Genomic DNA, 13,812 nt, shown 5'->3' with positions numbered 1-13,812 from the left:
CCATGTGGGCTTTGTTGCTTCTGAGCTAGATGGCCGCTTGTTTACCTTCAAGCCTTTAAGACCCCAGATGCTATATCTTTTCATTGCCAGGCACCATCAGCTTTCTTCGCCACATTTTCTTATACACCCATTTATCTTCAGTGATTGTATCATGGAGGTGATATTTGCAATTTTTTAAAAGATATTATATTGAGATGTAGCTGTGATGGATGGAAAACTGAAGAATAGAGAGATTCATCTGAGAGGTGGATAAATCTAGAAAAGACTGCTACAAAAAAGTATGTTTGAGGATAACAAAAAAAGTATTGCTAGTCGGGTTCCAGTTCATACTAGTATGAGTTTATTCCAAACTCTTGAAAACGTGTGGTCAATGGATGGCTGCAGACAAGTCCTCTAGGGACACACTTGATACACTTGTTTTAGTTTCATTAGGATACCTTCGGAAAAGGAAACAAACAAACAAACTCAAAGCAATGGTTCCCAAGGAGAATCAGCCCTGCTAACTAAATTCAAGGCAGAGCTGTCAGCTCAGAATTTCATGGTGACATTTTTTGGGTACTCCAAAGGCATATTCTCAATCGACTTCCTGAAGGACACAGGACAATTGTGGTTATCATGAAAACAGTTCAAGAAAATTGAAACTGCGCTGGTACAAGGATAGTTACATCAAGGACCTTTTATCCAGCAGACCATGCGCCTGCTCCTTCATCGAGCAAAGTAGGGGCTGCTGTATGAGAATGTGTTGGAAAACCATACCTCACCCACCCTGAAGCCCTGATCTTTACCCTTTAGACATCTTTTTGTTTCCAAAACTCAAAGAATGTGTTAAAAGGAAATGATATGAGTCCCTTGGGGATGCCCAAACTGCATATGTAACATATAAATCAAAGAGGGCAGAATTATTTGGGGAAGGGCTAAAGAGGTAGAAATATTACATTGAGAAATGTATAGACCTAGATGGGGGATATGTTATTTAAGAATGGTTTCTATAATTTTGTAGAAACTCTTTGACTTACCCTCATATTTTCTGAGAAAAGAGGGAGCAAAGGGCCATGTGATTTAATCGACTGCTCCAAATAAATATAGGAAGAATTGATTAACTTTTTGAACAATAATCAATTTATATTTGTAAGAGATTCCAAACTTGCTTTTTAAATAAACCTAACCATAAAAGCTAGCAGGAATGATAGATAAGCTGATGTAAAATATCAAATTCTAGATTCAGTTATGAGCAAAAAGGTAACATATAGGAGGGAAAGATTTATTAGAATTACCCCCAAACACCTCTCTTTACCTTCATAATGTTTAGGTTTTCTATAGTATGCAGAAATTCCTTGATTATTGGAGTTTCACTGTGTATGTGGGGTTAAGGATACCTCAGTCTTGGCCCCACATCTGCTGTGACATGATAAGAGACCATGAGCAGCCACAATGCTCTCTGCATCTTGTTTTGTAGTGTGAACTGTTGGAGTTGAGCCTTTAGATCCTTTCTAGATATGTCAGTTCTTTTGATTCTCAAAGAGGTGTCCTGGTGACTGAGTTAGTAGTTTGGGAAATATTTTAACAGTTAAAAGGGGCTTTTAAATGGAATATGTTATTTAATCACAGTCCAGATTCTGGTGGTAGCGGTGCTAGCCCTTGTGATTTTAGAGAAGAATATTGAATTAGCAAGTATCTGAGTAAGAAGTATTAGCAGTTGTTCAGCCATTCATATTGCTATGATCAACTCTGTCTGGCTGTCAGGTTTGCTATTAAGATTATACCTAATCTCTCTGAAGGGCCTGCATCCAGTTAGTGCTTATGTGCTTAATAAATGTCAGATTTCACACTAGACATGGCTGAATATATTTTGAACGTAAGCATTTCTAAACTGGCCTTTCTAACTGTCTTTGACTTTAGTCATTAAAGAAGAAACTAATCACAGTGAAATGGCAGAAGACCTGTGCAAGATAGGATCAGAGAGATCCGTCGTGCTGGACAGACTAGCAAGTAACGTCGCCAAACGTAAGAGCTCTATGCCTCAGAAATTTGTTGGTAAGAGTTAAACGTTTGCTGTCTCTTAAAAAAAGTACTTATGTGTTTCAGATTCAAGTGATGATGGGTCTAAATTAAGTTGAGGCTAGAAAAGAAGATAAAATTATAGTATTTTACAAAGCAGAATGTGATAATATTAACATGTCCAAAATATATTAGAGGTTCTTTTAAATAAATGTCTTAAAATAAGAAATTTCAAACAGAAGTGAGAGGTATATAATACATATCACTCAGACAGCCCCTACAGAAAATACGAATAGTAGTTTTGTAAATGGAAGAGAAAAGATGCTTGGGAGTATTTCAAAGCTGTATATAAAAAGAAAGATCCTTGAAAGGGGGAAATGCACAGATAGGTAGAGTTTTATCCTTCGTGTTTTTAATAGCAAATATATAAAAGGCAAAGATAAAAGTATGTCATAGGGCTCATGAAATATAGACTTAATGATGATGGCAAAAGCAGGGAGAGGAATGGTATAGACATAGAATGCACTGTGTGTTCATGAAGCTGCATTGATATCAACTTACCCTAGAATGGTATCAATACAAACTATGAAATATAGCATTTATGTTGACCACTAAGAAAATATATTTTGAAAATATACACAAAAGGAGAAGGAAACCAAAAGGCTCCCTATAAAAGTTAACAAAATACAAAAGCAAGCAGTACTAAAGAACAAAGACAAAGGAGATTAAAGACATGCAAAATACAAATAACAAAATAGAAGGATTAAGTCACTTTTTAGCAGCAAGTACAGTAAATATAAATAAATATCAGTGGACTCAATCCTCCAATCAAAAGATAAGAGTAGCACAATGGATTTTTTAAAAAGACCTGCCTATATACTGTGTACACGAGATCTTCCTTAAATTCAAGGGGAAAAATATGTTGAAAGTATAAGGTTGGGCAGGGGGAGTGTCTCACATAATAACCAACAGGGAGCTGGGGGTGGTAAATCTTAATATCAGGCAACTTAATACCAGATACTATTAGAAGAGATAAAGGTGTATATTATCAAGATTTAGTCATCATAAATGTATGTCAGGTTTCCTAAGTATATAATGCAAACACTGATAGAATTATGGGAGAAAAAGGTAGTACTACAATAATCATTGCAGACTACAATACACTACTTTCAATATTGGATAGAATATCTAGAAAAAAGTTCAGTAAGGATCTGAGTTACACTATAAACCAGCTAAATTTAACAGACATATAGAGAACACTTCACCCCAAAACAGTCCAAGATACACTTTAGTATAGTACACATTCTCTAGAATAGTCCACACCTTAGGTCACAAAGCACGTCCTGATAAATTTTAAAAGATTGAAGTCACTCAAAGTATTTTTTCTGGAAATTAGTAACAGAAAAAAAATCCTAGAAAATACATAGGCATGTGAAAATGAACAACAGACCCTATTAAACTAGGAAGAAATTAATAGACATATCAGAACTCTTTTAGAGTCCAAGAAAAATGAAATCACAATATATATAAACATGGGACACTATCCAGGAAATACTCAGAAGGGAATCTGTAGTAATAAATTTTTATGCACACACATGAAAAACCTTAAATTAACAGCCTACCTCAACAACTCCAGGAACTAGAAATAGAAAAGCAATCTAAGCTTAAACCTACTTAAAAAAATAAAATAACGAATATCTAAACAAAAATATGTAAAATAAAGAATAGAAAAAGAGTAGAGAAAAATTAATAAAACCAGAAGCTGGTTCCTTGAAAAGATCAATAAAATTGATAAACATTTAGCCAGACAAAGAAGAGATGCAAATAACCAAAATAAAAAATGGAAAGAGGATACTACAGAAATATAGAGAGAATTATGGCAAGCTATTATGAACAAAAGTATGATAATAAACTGGGTAATCTAGATGAAATGGAAAAATTATTAAATACACATATGCCTGAACTACCAAACTGTCTGAAGAAGAAGGAGAATGTTTCAATAGACCCAGACAAGTAAAGATATAGTCAGAGATCAAAAACCTCTTAACAACAAATGTCTTGGACAGATGCTTCACTGGGGAATTATACCAAATACTTAGAGAAGAAATGATAACAATACTTCGGACGTGAGAGGAAGACGTATTCCCTGCTCCATCCTACGGAGCAGGCATCACTCTGATATCCAAAGCATGTGGCCAGCAGTTCGAAACTGCCACCCTCTCCACAGGAGAAAGATGAAGCTTTCTACTCCTTTTAAAGATTGACAGTCTCAGAAACCCACAGAGGCAGTTCAGTCCTGCCTTATAGGGTCACTATGAGTCAGACTTGACTTGATGGCAGTGAGTTTTGAGTTTATCGTGGTCTATAAATTCAATGCAATCCTGATAAAAAAAAATTTTTAATCAATTTATTGGGGCTCATACAATTCATCACAATACATAGATCAATTGTGTAAAGCACATCTATACATTTGTTGCCCTCATTATTCCCAAAATTCGCTTGCCTCTTGGGTTCCCGGAATCCGCTCATTTTCCTTTTTTTTTTTTTCCCCCTCCCCTTCCCTTCCTCCTCCCCTTTCCCCCATGCACCCTTAATAATTTATAAATTATTATTATATCTTATATTACACTGTCCAGCGTCTCCCTTCACCCACCCCACTGCTGCCCGTCCCCCAGAGAGGAGGTTATATGTGGCTCCCTGTGATCCATTCCCCCTTACTACATCCCCTTTCCCTCCTGGTATCGCCACTGTCACCCCTGGTCCTGAGAGGTTCTTCTGCCCTAGATTCCCTGTGTTTCCAATTCCCATCTGTACCGCTGTGCATCTTCTGGTCTAACCAGGTCTGCAAGGCAAAATTGGGGTCCTGGTAGTTGGGGGGAGGAAGCGTTTAAGAACTAGAGGAAGGTTGTGGGTTTCATTATTGCTATACTGTACCCTAAGTGACTCATCTCCCCACTACCCCTCTGCAAGGTATGTCCAGTTGTCTAGAGATGGGCATTGGGTCTCCATCACGCGCCACCCTCATTGACAAGGATATGACTTTTCTCCCCGCCCCACCTTTGGTGCTTAAAGCCTGGTCCCTTTGGCCCTTCATGATCACACATGTTGGTGTGCTGCTTCCATGTGGGCTTTGTTGCTTCTGGGCTAGATGGCCGCTTGTCTACTTTCAAGCCTTTAAGTCCCCAGACGCTATAGGTCTCGTTACCCTTTATGGGAGTAGAAAACTTCATCTTCCTCCTGGTGGTTTCGAACTGCTGACCTTGAAGCAGAAATATATAAACCTAAATGGAGAATATGCTCAGAAATATGTTAAAAAATATCTTTGTTAAAAGGGGCTGGATGATTTTTTTTAGCAATCATTTTTTATACATACACAACATGAAGGGGCTTCAAAAAGCTCAGGGGGGTGGGGAAAGGAATTAAAAGATAATAAAATGTTTCCACTAACTTTCTGACGTCCCCTTGAATATAAGCCTTAGTGACAAACCCAGTTAAATGCTCAGCTGTCAGCCAAAGGTTGGCTAACTGAAACCACCCAGTGGCTCTGTGGGACACAGGTGAGGCTGTCTACTTCCATGTAGATTACAGCCAAGAAAACTTATCAGGCTATTGGAAGCTACTCAACAACAGTTATCAATAAGACATGCACACATAAAATATAATACAGTAAGAGATTAAAATCATTTAAAAATGTTCATTTGTTTCAACTTGGGCAGTGTATATTGATTGATTCTGCTTTGAAACATAAGGACATGAGCCACTTCTCAATGTTCAAAGTTTTATTACCACGTTTACATCACCCAGGTTTGTAACAGGCTCATCTTTTGTCATCATAATTTTCCTGTTAGTTTAATTATTATTAACTCCATATTTTGAATGGACTCAGTGTGGTTGGGTAAGTGCTGGACTGATGACTGAAGATTAGACAATTCAAACCTACCAGCCACCCCATGGAAGAAAAATGAGACTAAATATTCCCGTAAAGAATTACAGCCCAGCTTAGGACCTAGAATCCTTTGCAGTTCCCTGTGCTATGGGACCTAAACCCTATGGCTAATTATCAGTCAGGCCTAGATTTGAATCTAGCTCCCTTGTTTACTGGCTATGTGTATATGGACACATCACTTTCTTTGAACATTGGTTTCATTATCCAAGAAGAGGAGTAATAATGCCTGTGTTCACCCCACATGAGGCAGACGGACTCTGTTGTAACTATTGGAGTAATTGTTGTTATCATTATTTGTAGTACATTCAGTGTGCAGCTGGGCCCACATTGGAAGTGCCCACAATTCCTCCCATCTGCCACATTCCTGCCAGAACCTTCCATATCCATAAGGAAAAGCTAATTCTTTCAAAGGGTCTGGGTTAAAAAAAAAAAAAAGAATTACAGCCCTACACAGGGTCACAGTGTGTCAGAATCAACTCAATGGCAGTGGATCTTTATCTCTACTTTATATTCATCTTGATCCAACTCTTAATTGAAGAGTTGCTTCATATTCAGGCAGCTGTTAAAAAGTGGTTCTGTATTTTCGGAATGGTTTGGTACTTGAAGCCGCCGTTAACCGTGAGAGCATCTGGTCCATGTAGGGTCCTGGTCACTCTGGTGTCCACCTCACCCCCACCCCCACCTGCAAGCTAGATCATTTGGAATCTTATAGTGTTACCTGTTGGCATGGTTAGGTTGCTTTGGGGTAACCTGAGACCAGTCTGATATTTTTCCCTTGAAGGTGATATACATTTTCTCCCCAAATACTTGAAAAATTTGATTTTTATATTTTAAACTTTTTTATTGTGAATTAGATGGGGATTTACATTTCAGATAATCAATTTTGTGTTCAGCAAGTTTAGCTCCTTACCAGACCTTCTGATTGTTTTCACTGGCCTACTCCTTTGATTGATCCTCTCTTGTCAGTTATGTTCGTCTTCATCCAAGTTAACTCTGCCTACCCTAGTCTATTGTTTTACCTTCCCTCCTTTCCCGCCCCTCCCCTTGCCCTCAGGACGATCAGTTTCTTTATTTTGGAATAAGGAACTTCTCTTGAGCTTTCCTTTATAACATGGTCCCATACAGTATTTGTCCTTTTGCAATTGTCTAACTTCACTGAGGCATAATGTTCTCCAAACCCATCCATGCCATTCATCATTATTCTTTGCTGATCTATCTTGTGATTCTATTGTGTGTATGAACCTTGGTTCATTTATCCATTCTCCCACTGATGGGCATGAGGGTTCCCTTCTTCTTGCTGTTATGAACAGTGCTGCAGTAAGCATGGGTGTGTACATATCTGTTTCTGCTTTGGCTCACATCTCCTTGAGAGCCCTGCAGAGATATGCTGTGTCATATGGCATTTCTATTCCCAAGTGTTTAAGGAAGTGACATATCACTTTTCGAGTGGTTGCACATTTTTACAGTCTCACTAGCAATGTATAAGGGTTCCAATCTCTCCAGAATCTCGTCACACTCTCTCAGGTTTTTTAACTTAGTTTCCCATGCCAGTGGAAGGTGGTATTTCATCACTGTTTGACCGGCAGCTCTTCTATGGCTAGTGATCATGCGCATTCCTTCACATGCTGTTGATTGCCTGTATGACTTTTTTGGTGGTCTGTTTGTGTCTTCTGCCCGTTTGGGAGTACACAGAGCCTAATGAAGATGGAACATGATGGTGGGATAAGAGGACAGTAAAAGGAAACAGAGGAAAGAACTAGTGGGCAGAGGACATTTATAGAGATCTAAATGCAGGCATGTACATATGTAAATGTGTTTATATATAATGATAGAGAAATAGATCTATGTACATATATTTATATGTTAAGCATTAAGGTAGCAGACGGACATTGAGCCTTTATTCAAGTACTCCCTCAATGCAAGAACACTTTGTTCTAATAACCTGGCATTCTGTGATGCTCACCTTCCCGATACAATTGCTGAAGACAAAATGGGTGCATAAGCAAATGTGGTGAAGAAAAGCTCATGTGATAATACCCAGCTATCAGAAGACATAGCATCTGGGGTCTTAAAGGCTTGAAGATAAACATGCAGCTATCTAGCTGAGAAGCACAAAGTCCACATAGAAGAAGCACACCAGCCTGTGTGATCACAAGGTGTCGCTGGGATCAGGTATCAGGCATCAAAGACCCAGAACAAAAACTTGTATCAATGTGAATGAGAAGGAGGGCCAAGGGGAGACCCAAAGCCCATCTGTAGACAATTGGACATCCCCTCACAGAAGGGTCACAAGAAAGAGAAGAGCCAGTCAGGGTGAAGTTTAGCACCAATGAAACATACAAGTTTCCTCTAGTTTTTAATGCTCCCCACACACATACTATCATGATCCGAATTCTACCTTGCAAATCCAGCTAGACCAGAGCATGTACACTGGTACAGAAGAGCTCGCAACAAAGAGAATCCAGGACAGATAAACCCCTCAGGACTAATAATGAGAGTAGTAATGCCAGGAGGGCAAGGGAAAGGTGGGGGGAGAAAACAGGAAGATATCACAATAATCAACATATAAACCGCCCCCGGGGGGACAAACAACGGAAAAGTGGGTGAAGGGACACAATGGTTGGTGTAAGACATGAAAAAAATAAGAATTTATAAATTATCAACGCTTTATGAGGGAGGGAGTGGGCGGGGGAAATGAGCTGATAACACAAGGGCTCAAGTAGAAAGAAAATGTTTTGAAAATGATGATGGCAACATATATCAAATGTGCTTCACACAATGGATGTATATATGGATTGTGATAAGAGCTGTAAGAGCCCCCAATAAAATGATTAATATACATATAGCATCAAAATATCAAAAAATGGATGTTGTATTTTATCAAATGCTTTTTTTGTATCAATTGATATAATCATATAATTCTGATCTTGTATTTTGTTTATGTGATAGATTACAGTGCTTTTCTAATATTAAACCATCCTTCTATACCTGGTATGAGTCCCACTTGATCATGATGTATTTCTGATGCATTGTTGAATTCTTTTGAAAAAATTTTGTTGAAAATCTTGGCATTTGTATCATCAGGGATATTGGCCTATAATTTATAATTGGTCTATAGACAAATATAATTGGTCTATAATATATAAATTTTCAATTCTGGTGATTTCTTTGCCTGGCTTAAGTATAAGGGTTATCCAATTGTTGTAGTTGTGTCTTATTGATGCTTATTTTAATTATTTCTTCCTTTTTGATGGATGCACTGAATAATCCGAACACTACTTTTTCTATATGACAGAGACTTCAGTATGTTGTATTTTCATCCTCATTTGTGTCAAGTAATTTTTTTATTGTAACTTTTATTTCTTCAATTACCTTTTAAGTGGCTTTTAAGTGGAGAATTGTTCAGTGTCTTTGTACTTGACTTTTTGGGGTTTGATCAGGCTATGATTGTTTTCTAACTTTATAGCATTGTGATCCGAAAAAATATGTTGTCCATAGTATCTGGATATTTTTCAACTTACTGATGCTTGCTTTATAGCCTAACATGTGATATAAGATGGTGTACATTCCATGTGCACTAAAAAAGAATGCATATTGTACCTTTGTTGTATGTCTAAGAGATCAATCTGATTAATCATGTTGTTTAGTTCTTTATCTTTTTTCATTTTCTTTCTAGTTGATCAGTCTTTGCTTGAAAGTAATGTGTTGAAGTCCCCTAGCATAGTATTAAGGTCTTTGTCACTTCATCTTTGTATGAATCTGAATACTATATTTTGAAGGTCTTTCATATGGTACATAGATTTTAATTATGGGTATTGTTTCTTGTTCAATTGACACTTTCATGATAAAATAATGATCTTCGCTCTTGCTCATCATGCCATATACTTTGGATGGCTCTCTTGTTGGTGGTTACTATTGGTATTCCAGCTTTCCTTTGACTGCTGTACCGCTGATATATTTTTTCACAACCTTTGATTTTTAACTATGACTTTATGTAACTAAGGTTTGATTCTTGAAAGGAGCACGTTAAAGGCTCATGCTTTCTTATCGATTCTGTTAGTCTCTGTCTTTCAACTGGTGACCTCAGCTCGTTTACATCCAATGTTAGTGATAAGTATGGTTTTATTCCTATCAGTTTATTGTTTCTTATGGTGACGTTGTTTTCAAAATTCTTTTTGCTGCATTTTTTTTTGTTTATAGATTTTTTGGTATTACTTCCTTTGCTTTTGTGTTTTTGTTTATTTAAAATGATTGTATGATTTTCCTCTTTTTTGTCTTGTTGAGGCTTCGACATTTTCTTTGAGGATCATTTGTCTTTTGTGGTTTTCTTTCCAAATTCTTAACAATTTTTTTTATCTTTTGCAAATGACTCAATATCTTCTCTGCTCAACTATTAATTATCTCTTATGTCCCCTTTATTTTTGTTGTCATTTTTTTTGGCAGACATTTTACTTGTGATTGCCTATCTTGGTGGGTGTAGTTCTGATTTACTTTGTGTATTACTGAAATACTTTGGTTTCTCTATAATAATGTCTTCTCTGGTAATTTTAGGTTGCTGTCTGATGTTGTTGAGTCTCCATCCAAATAGCCCTTTTTAATATATTTTTTTAAAGATGGTCTTGTTTTACACGTTCGTTTTTCCTTACTTGAAAAACTTTTATTTTTTCTCTCTCATATGAGGGATAACTTTACTGGATATACGATTCTTGGTAGGCAATTTTTTCTTTCAAATTTTTAAATACAATAATCCATTGCCTTCTTGCCTGCATGGTTTCAATAGAAAACTCTGAATTTACCCTAATTGGTTCAACTTTATATGTGATTATCCATTTTTCCTCATGTTGCTCTCAGGATTATTTCCTTTTCTCTGATATTTGGAAGTTTGACTGTAATGTATCATGGGGATTTTCTTTTGGAATTGATTCTGTTGGAGTGCTCTGGGTTTTTAAAATAGTTTTTGTGTTCTGTCATAATATTAGGGAAATTCTCTGTTAATACTTCAACTATTTTTCTCATAGTTAATGTCTTGTCTTTGTTTTGGGGATGATTATCAAGCATATGCTCTCCTTTATGGTAGTGTCCCATAGAATCTTTAGGTTTTCTTCAGCTTTTTATATCTTTTTTTTATTGTTTGATCTCCTTGTATTTTGGTTCCAAGAGGTTTAACTTTAAAATCACTAATTCTTAGGTCTATCATTTCAACTCGTCTGTTTTTTTTCAAAGTGTTATCCACTTCTAATATTTTAGTGTTTGCCTTTTAAATTTCTATTTGGAGTTATTGAATTATGGCTACCTTTTTTTTTCATTTATTTTGTCAGATTGGTCCTGTAGTGTTTTCCTGATTTCCTGTATTGTTTCACTGTTTTTTTCTGTATTGCTATCCAATTTTAACTCCAGTCCCTTAGAGTAGGAAGATACAAAGATTTCTTCTCCTCCAAACCCTCTTCCAGGTCTACATCTGTATATATTCTGGTTAAATTTGTTTTCTTTTGTTTCTGGATGTGTGCAGATATTGCTGCTTTTAAGACATGGCTTGATTTCTTTTCTGTTTTTAATCTATCTCAAGGTTCAAAGCAATCCCCAAGCACTTATTGTAGATCCCAGATATCCACGTGTGGCCAGGCTGTTTGGCATTACACTACCCTAATCAGGGGTCAGAGGCAGAAAGCAAAAATCATCAAAAATCCTGGCTTGGGGATTGGCTAGGGAATGCTAGACAACCATCAATGCAACCAACATGATAGGGTAGAGAAGAGACCATCTGAATCCTGTCCACGTGCTCGTCTAAACTATTCACTAACCCTGTATCTCAGTTTCTGACAATGTTTCAGTTCTGCCTAGAAGACTTTCAGTGGATAATTCCTCAGAAATAGACAGTCTATTCCTTCTACATAGTTTGTTCTTAGTCTAGAAGCTCTTCTGAAACCTGTTCACTTTACGTGACCCTGCCAGCATTTGAAATACCGCTGACATAATTTCTAGCATCACAGCAACACTCAAGCAACCACAGTACAGCAAATTGACAGATAAGTAAGCTGAATGGACTGGTATTAGCCACTTTTAATCACAAAAACCATATGGTTTACTATGTTGGGTATGAAACAATCAACAGTATTGATGTTGCATTTATCTTCAACAAGTATATTTTAAGATCTATCTTAAAGTTCAATGTTGTCTGTGATAGAATTATATCTATCCGCAATCTCAGAAATCTAACCAATACAACTATTATTCAAATTCATGCACCAACCACCAGAGCTAAAGATAAAGAGGTTGAAGAATTCTATCAAGCTCTTCATTCTGAAATTGATCAAAGGAAGTCAAGGTTAATTGATAATTATTGGTGATTGGAATTGAAAAGTTGGAAACACAGAAGAAAAAAACAGTAGTTAGAAAATATAACCTTAGTGACAGAAATAAAAGCAGAGATCACATGATAGAATTTTGCAATGTTAATGACTGGCTTCTGCATTGCAAATACAATTTTTGAACAACATAATAAATGGCTATAGACATTAACTTCTCCATACTGAATACACAGAAATCAAATTTGACTACATCTCTGGGAAAACACGATGGAGAAGTTCAATATCAGCTGCTAAAACCAGGCCACGGGCTAACTGGAAAAGATCAATTGTTTATATGTTAAGTTCAGGTTAAAGCTGAAGAAAATTAAAACAAACTCACCTGAACCAAAATATAACCTTGAGTATATCTCACCTGAATTTAATAACATCTCAAAAAACAGATTTGGAGTATCGAACACTAATGACAGAAAACCTAATGAGCTGTGGGATGACATCAAGACCATCATACATGAAGAAAGCAAAAGGAAATTCAAGAGACAGGAAAGAAAGAAAAGATCTACATGGGTCCGAAGAAACCCCGAAACTTGTTCTTAATCTTAGCATAGCACCAATATGAAAGAAATGATAAATCAAAGAACTAAACAAAAAATTGTAAAGGGAAGACAGAGTAAAATAGTATAAGGAAAAATGCAAAGTCCTAGTGTTAAAATACCAAAGGGAGTAACACACTCAGCATATCTTAAAATGAAAGAACTCAAGAAAAATTCAAGCATTGAGTTTCAATATTGAAAGATTCTATGGGCAAAATAGACACAGGTCAACCCAATTGTATACATGCACCACAAGGTTGGCCTGTGTCGTCATCTTCCACATGCTCCAGAGAAGTTCCACTACAGCCCAGTCCCCCAGGATTTCACCCCTTAGTATAGATTACAACTCACTATAAAGAAAACCAAAATCTTCACAACAGGACCAGTGAGTAACATGATAAATGGAGAAAAGATTGATGTTTTCAAGGATTTGTGTATCACTTGGATCCATAATCAATGCTCATGGAAACAGCACTCGAGATCAAAAAATGAGTTGCATTGGGTAAATCTGCTGCACAAGACCTCTTTAAAGTGCTGAAAAGCAACAAGTCTGCTTTGAGGACTAAGGTGCGCCTTACCAAAATCTTATATTTTTGGTTTCGCATATGCCTGTGTAAGTCGGATATTGAATAAGGAGAATCTCTGCATTTGAATTATGGTGCTGATGAAGAATATTGGAAGTATCATGGACTGCCCAAAGAACCATAAATCCATCTTTCATGAAGTACATCCAGAATATTCATTAGAGGCAAAGATAGTGAGACTTCATCTTATGTACTTGGAACGTGTGTTCAAGACCAGTCCCTGGCGAAGGACATCATGCTTGGTAACGTAGAAGGGCAGCGTAAAAATCAAAAAGAAAAGAAGACCTTCAAAAAGATGGACTTACACATTGGCTGCATCAATTGACTCAAACAAGAACAATTGTGAGGATGGCAGAGGAAGAGGCAGTGTTTCATTCTGTTATACA

The 13,812-nt window shown here is 36.8% G+C and overlaps 1 protein-coding gene across 1 annotated transcript in view; it reads left to right on the top strand.

Annotated features, from left to right (window-relative positions):
* The window catches only part of IKZF1 (IKAROS family zinc finger 1), a 109,841-nt gene that overhangs the window by 86,755 nt on the left and 9,274 nt on the right, over positions 1–13,812 (top strand). The window contains exon 8 of the mRNA XM_045286406.1: positions 1,900–2,034. Within this exon, the coding sequence (XP_045142341.1) occupies positions 1,900–2,034 (135 nt within the window). The remainder of the gene's footprint in view (positions 1–1,899; positions 2,035–13,812) is intronic.

This window comes from Echinops telfairi, unplaced genomic scaffold (assembly GCF_000313985.2).
Source record: "Echinops telfairi isolate 266 unplaced genomic scaffold, ASM31398v2 ScPeMD7_7;HRSCAF=31, whole genome shotgun sequence".
In the NCBI taxonomy this organism is placed as follows: Eukaryota; Metazoa; Chordata; class Mammalia; order Afrosoricida; family Tenrecidae; genus Echinops; species Echinops telfairi.
This window is presented reverse-complemented; position numbering and strand designations above follow the sequence as displayed.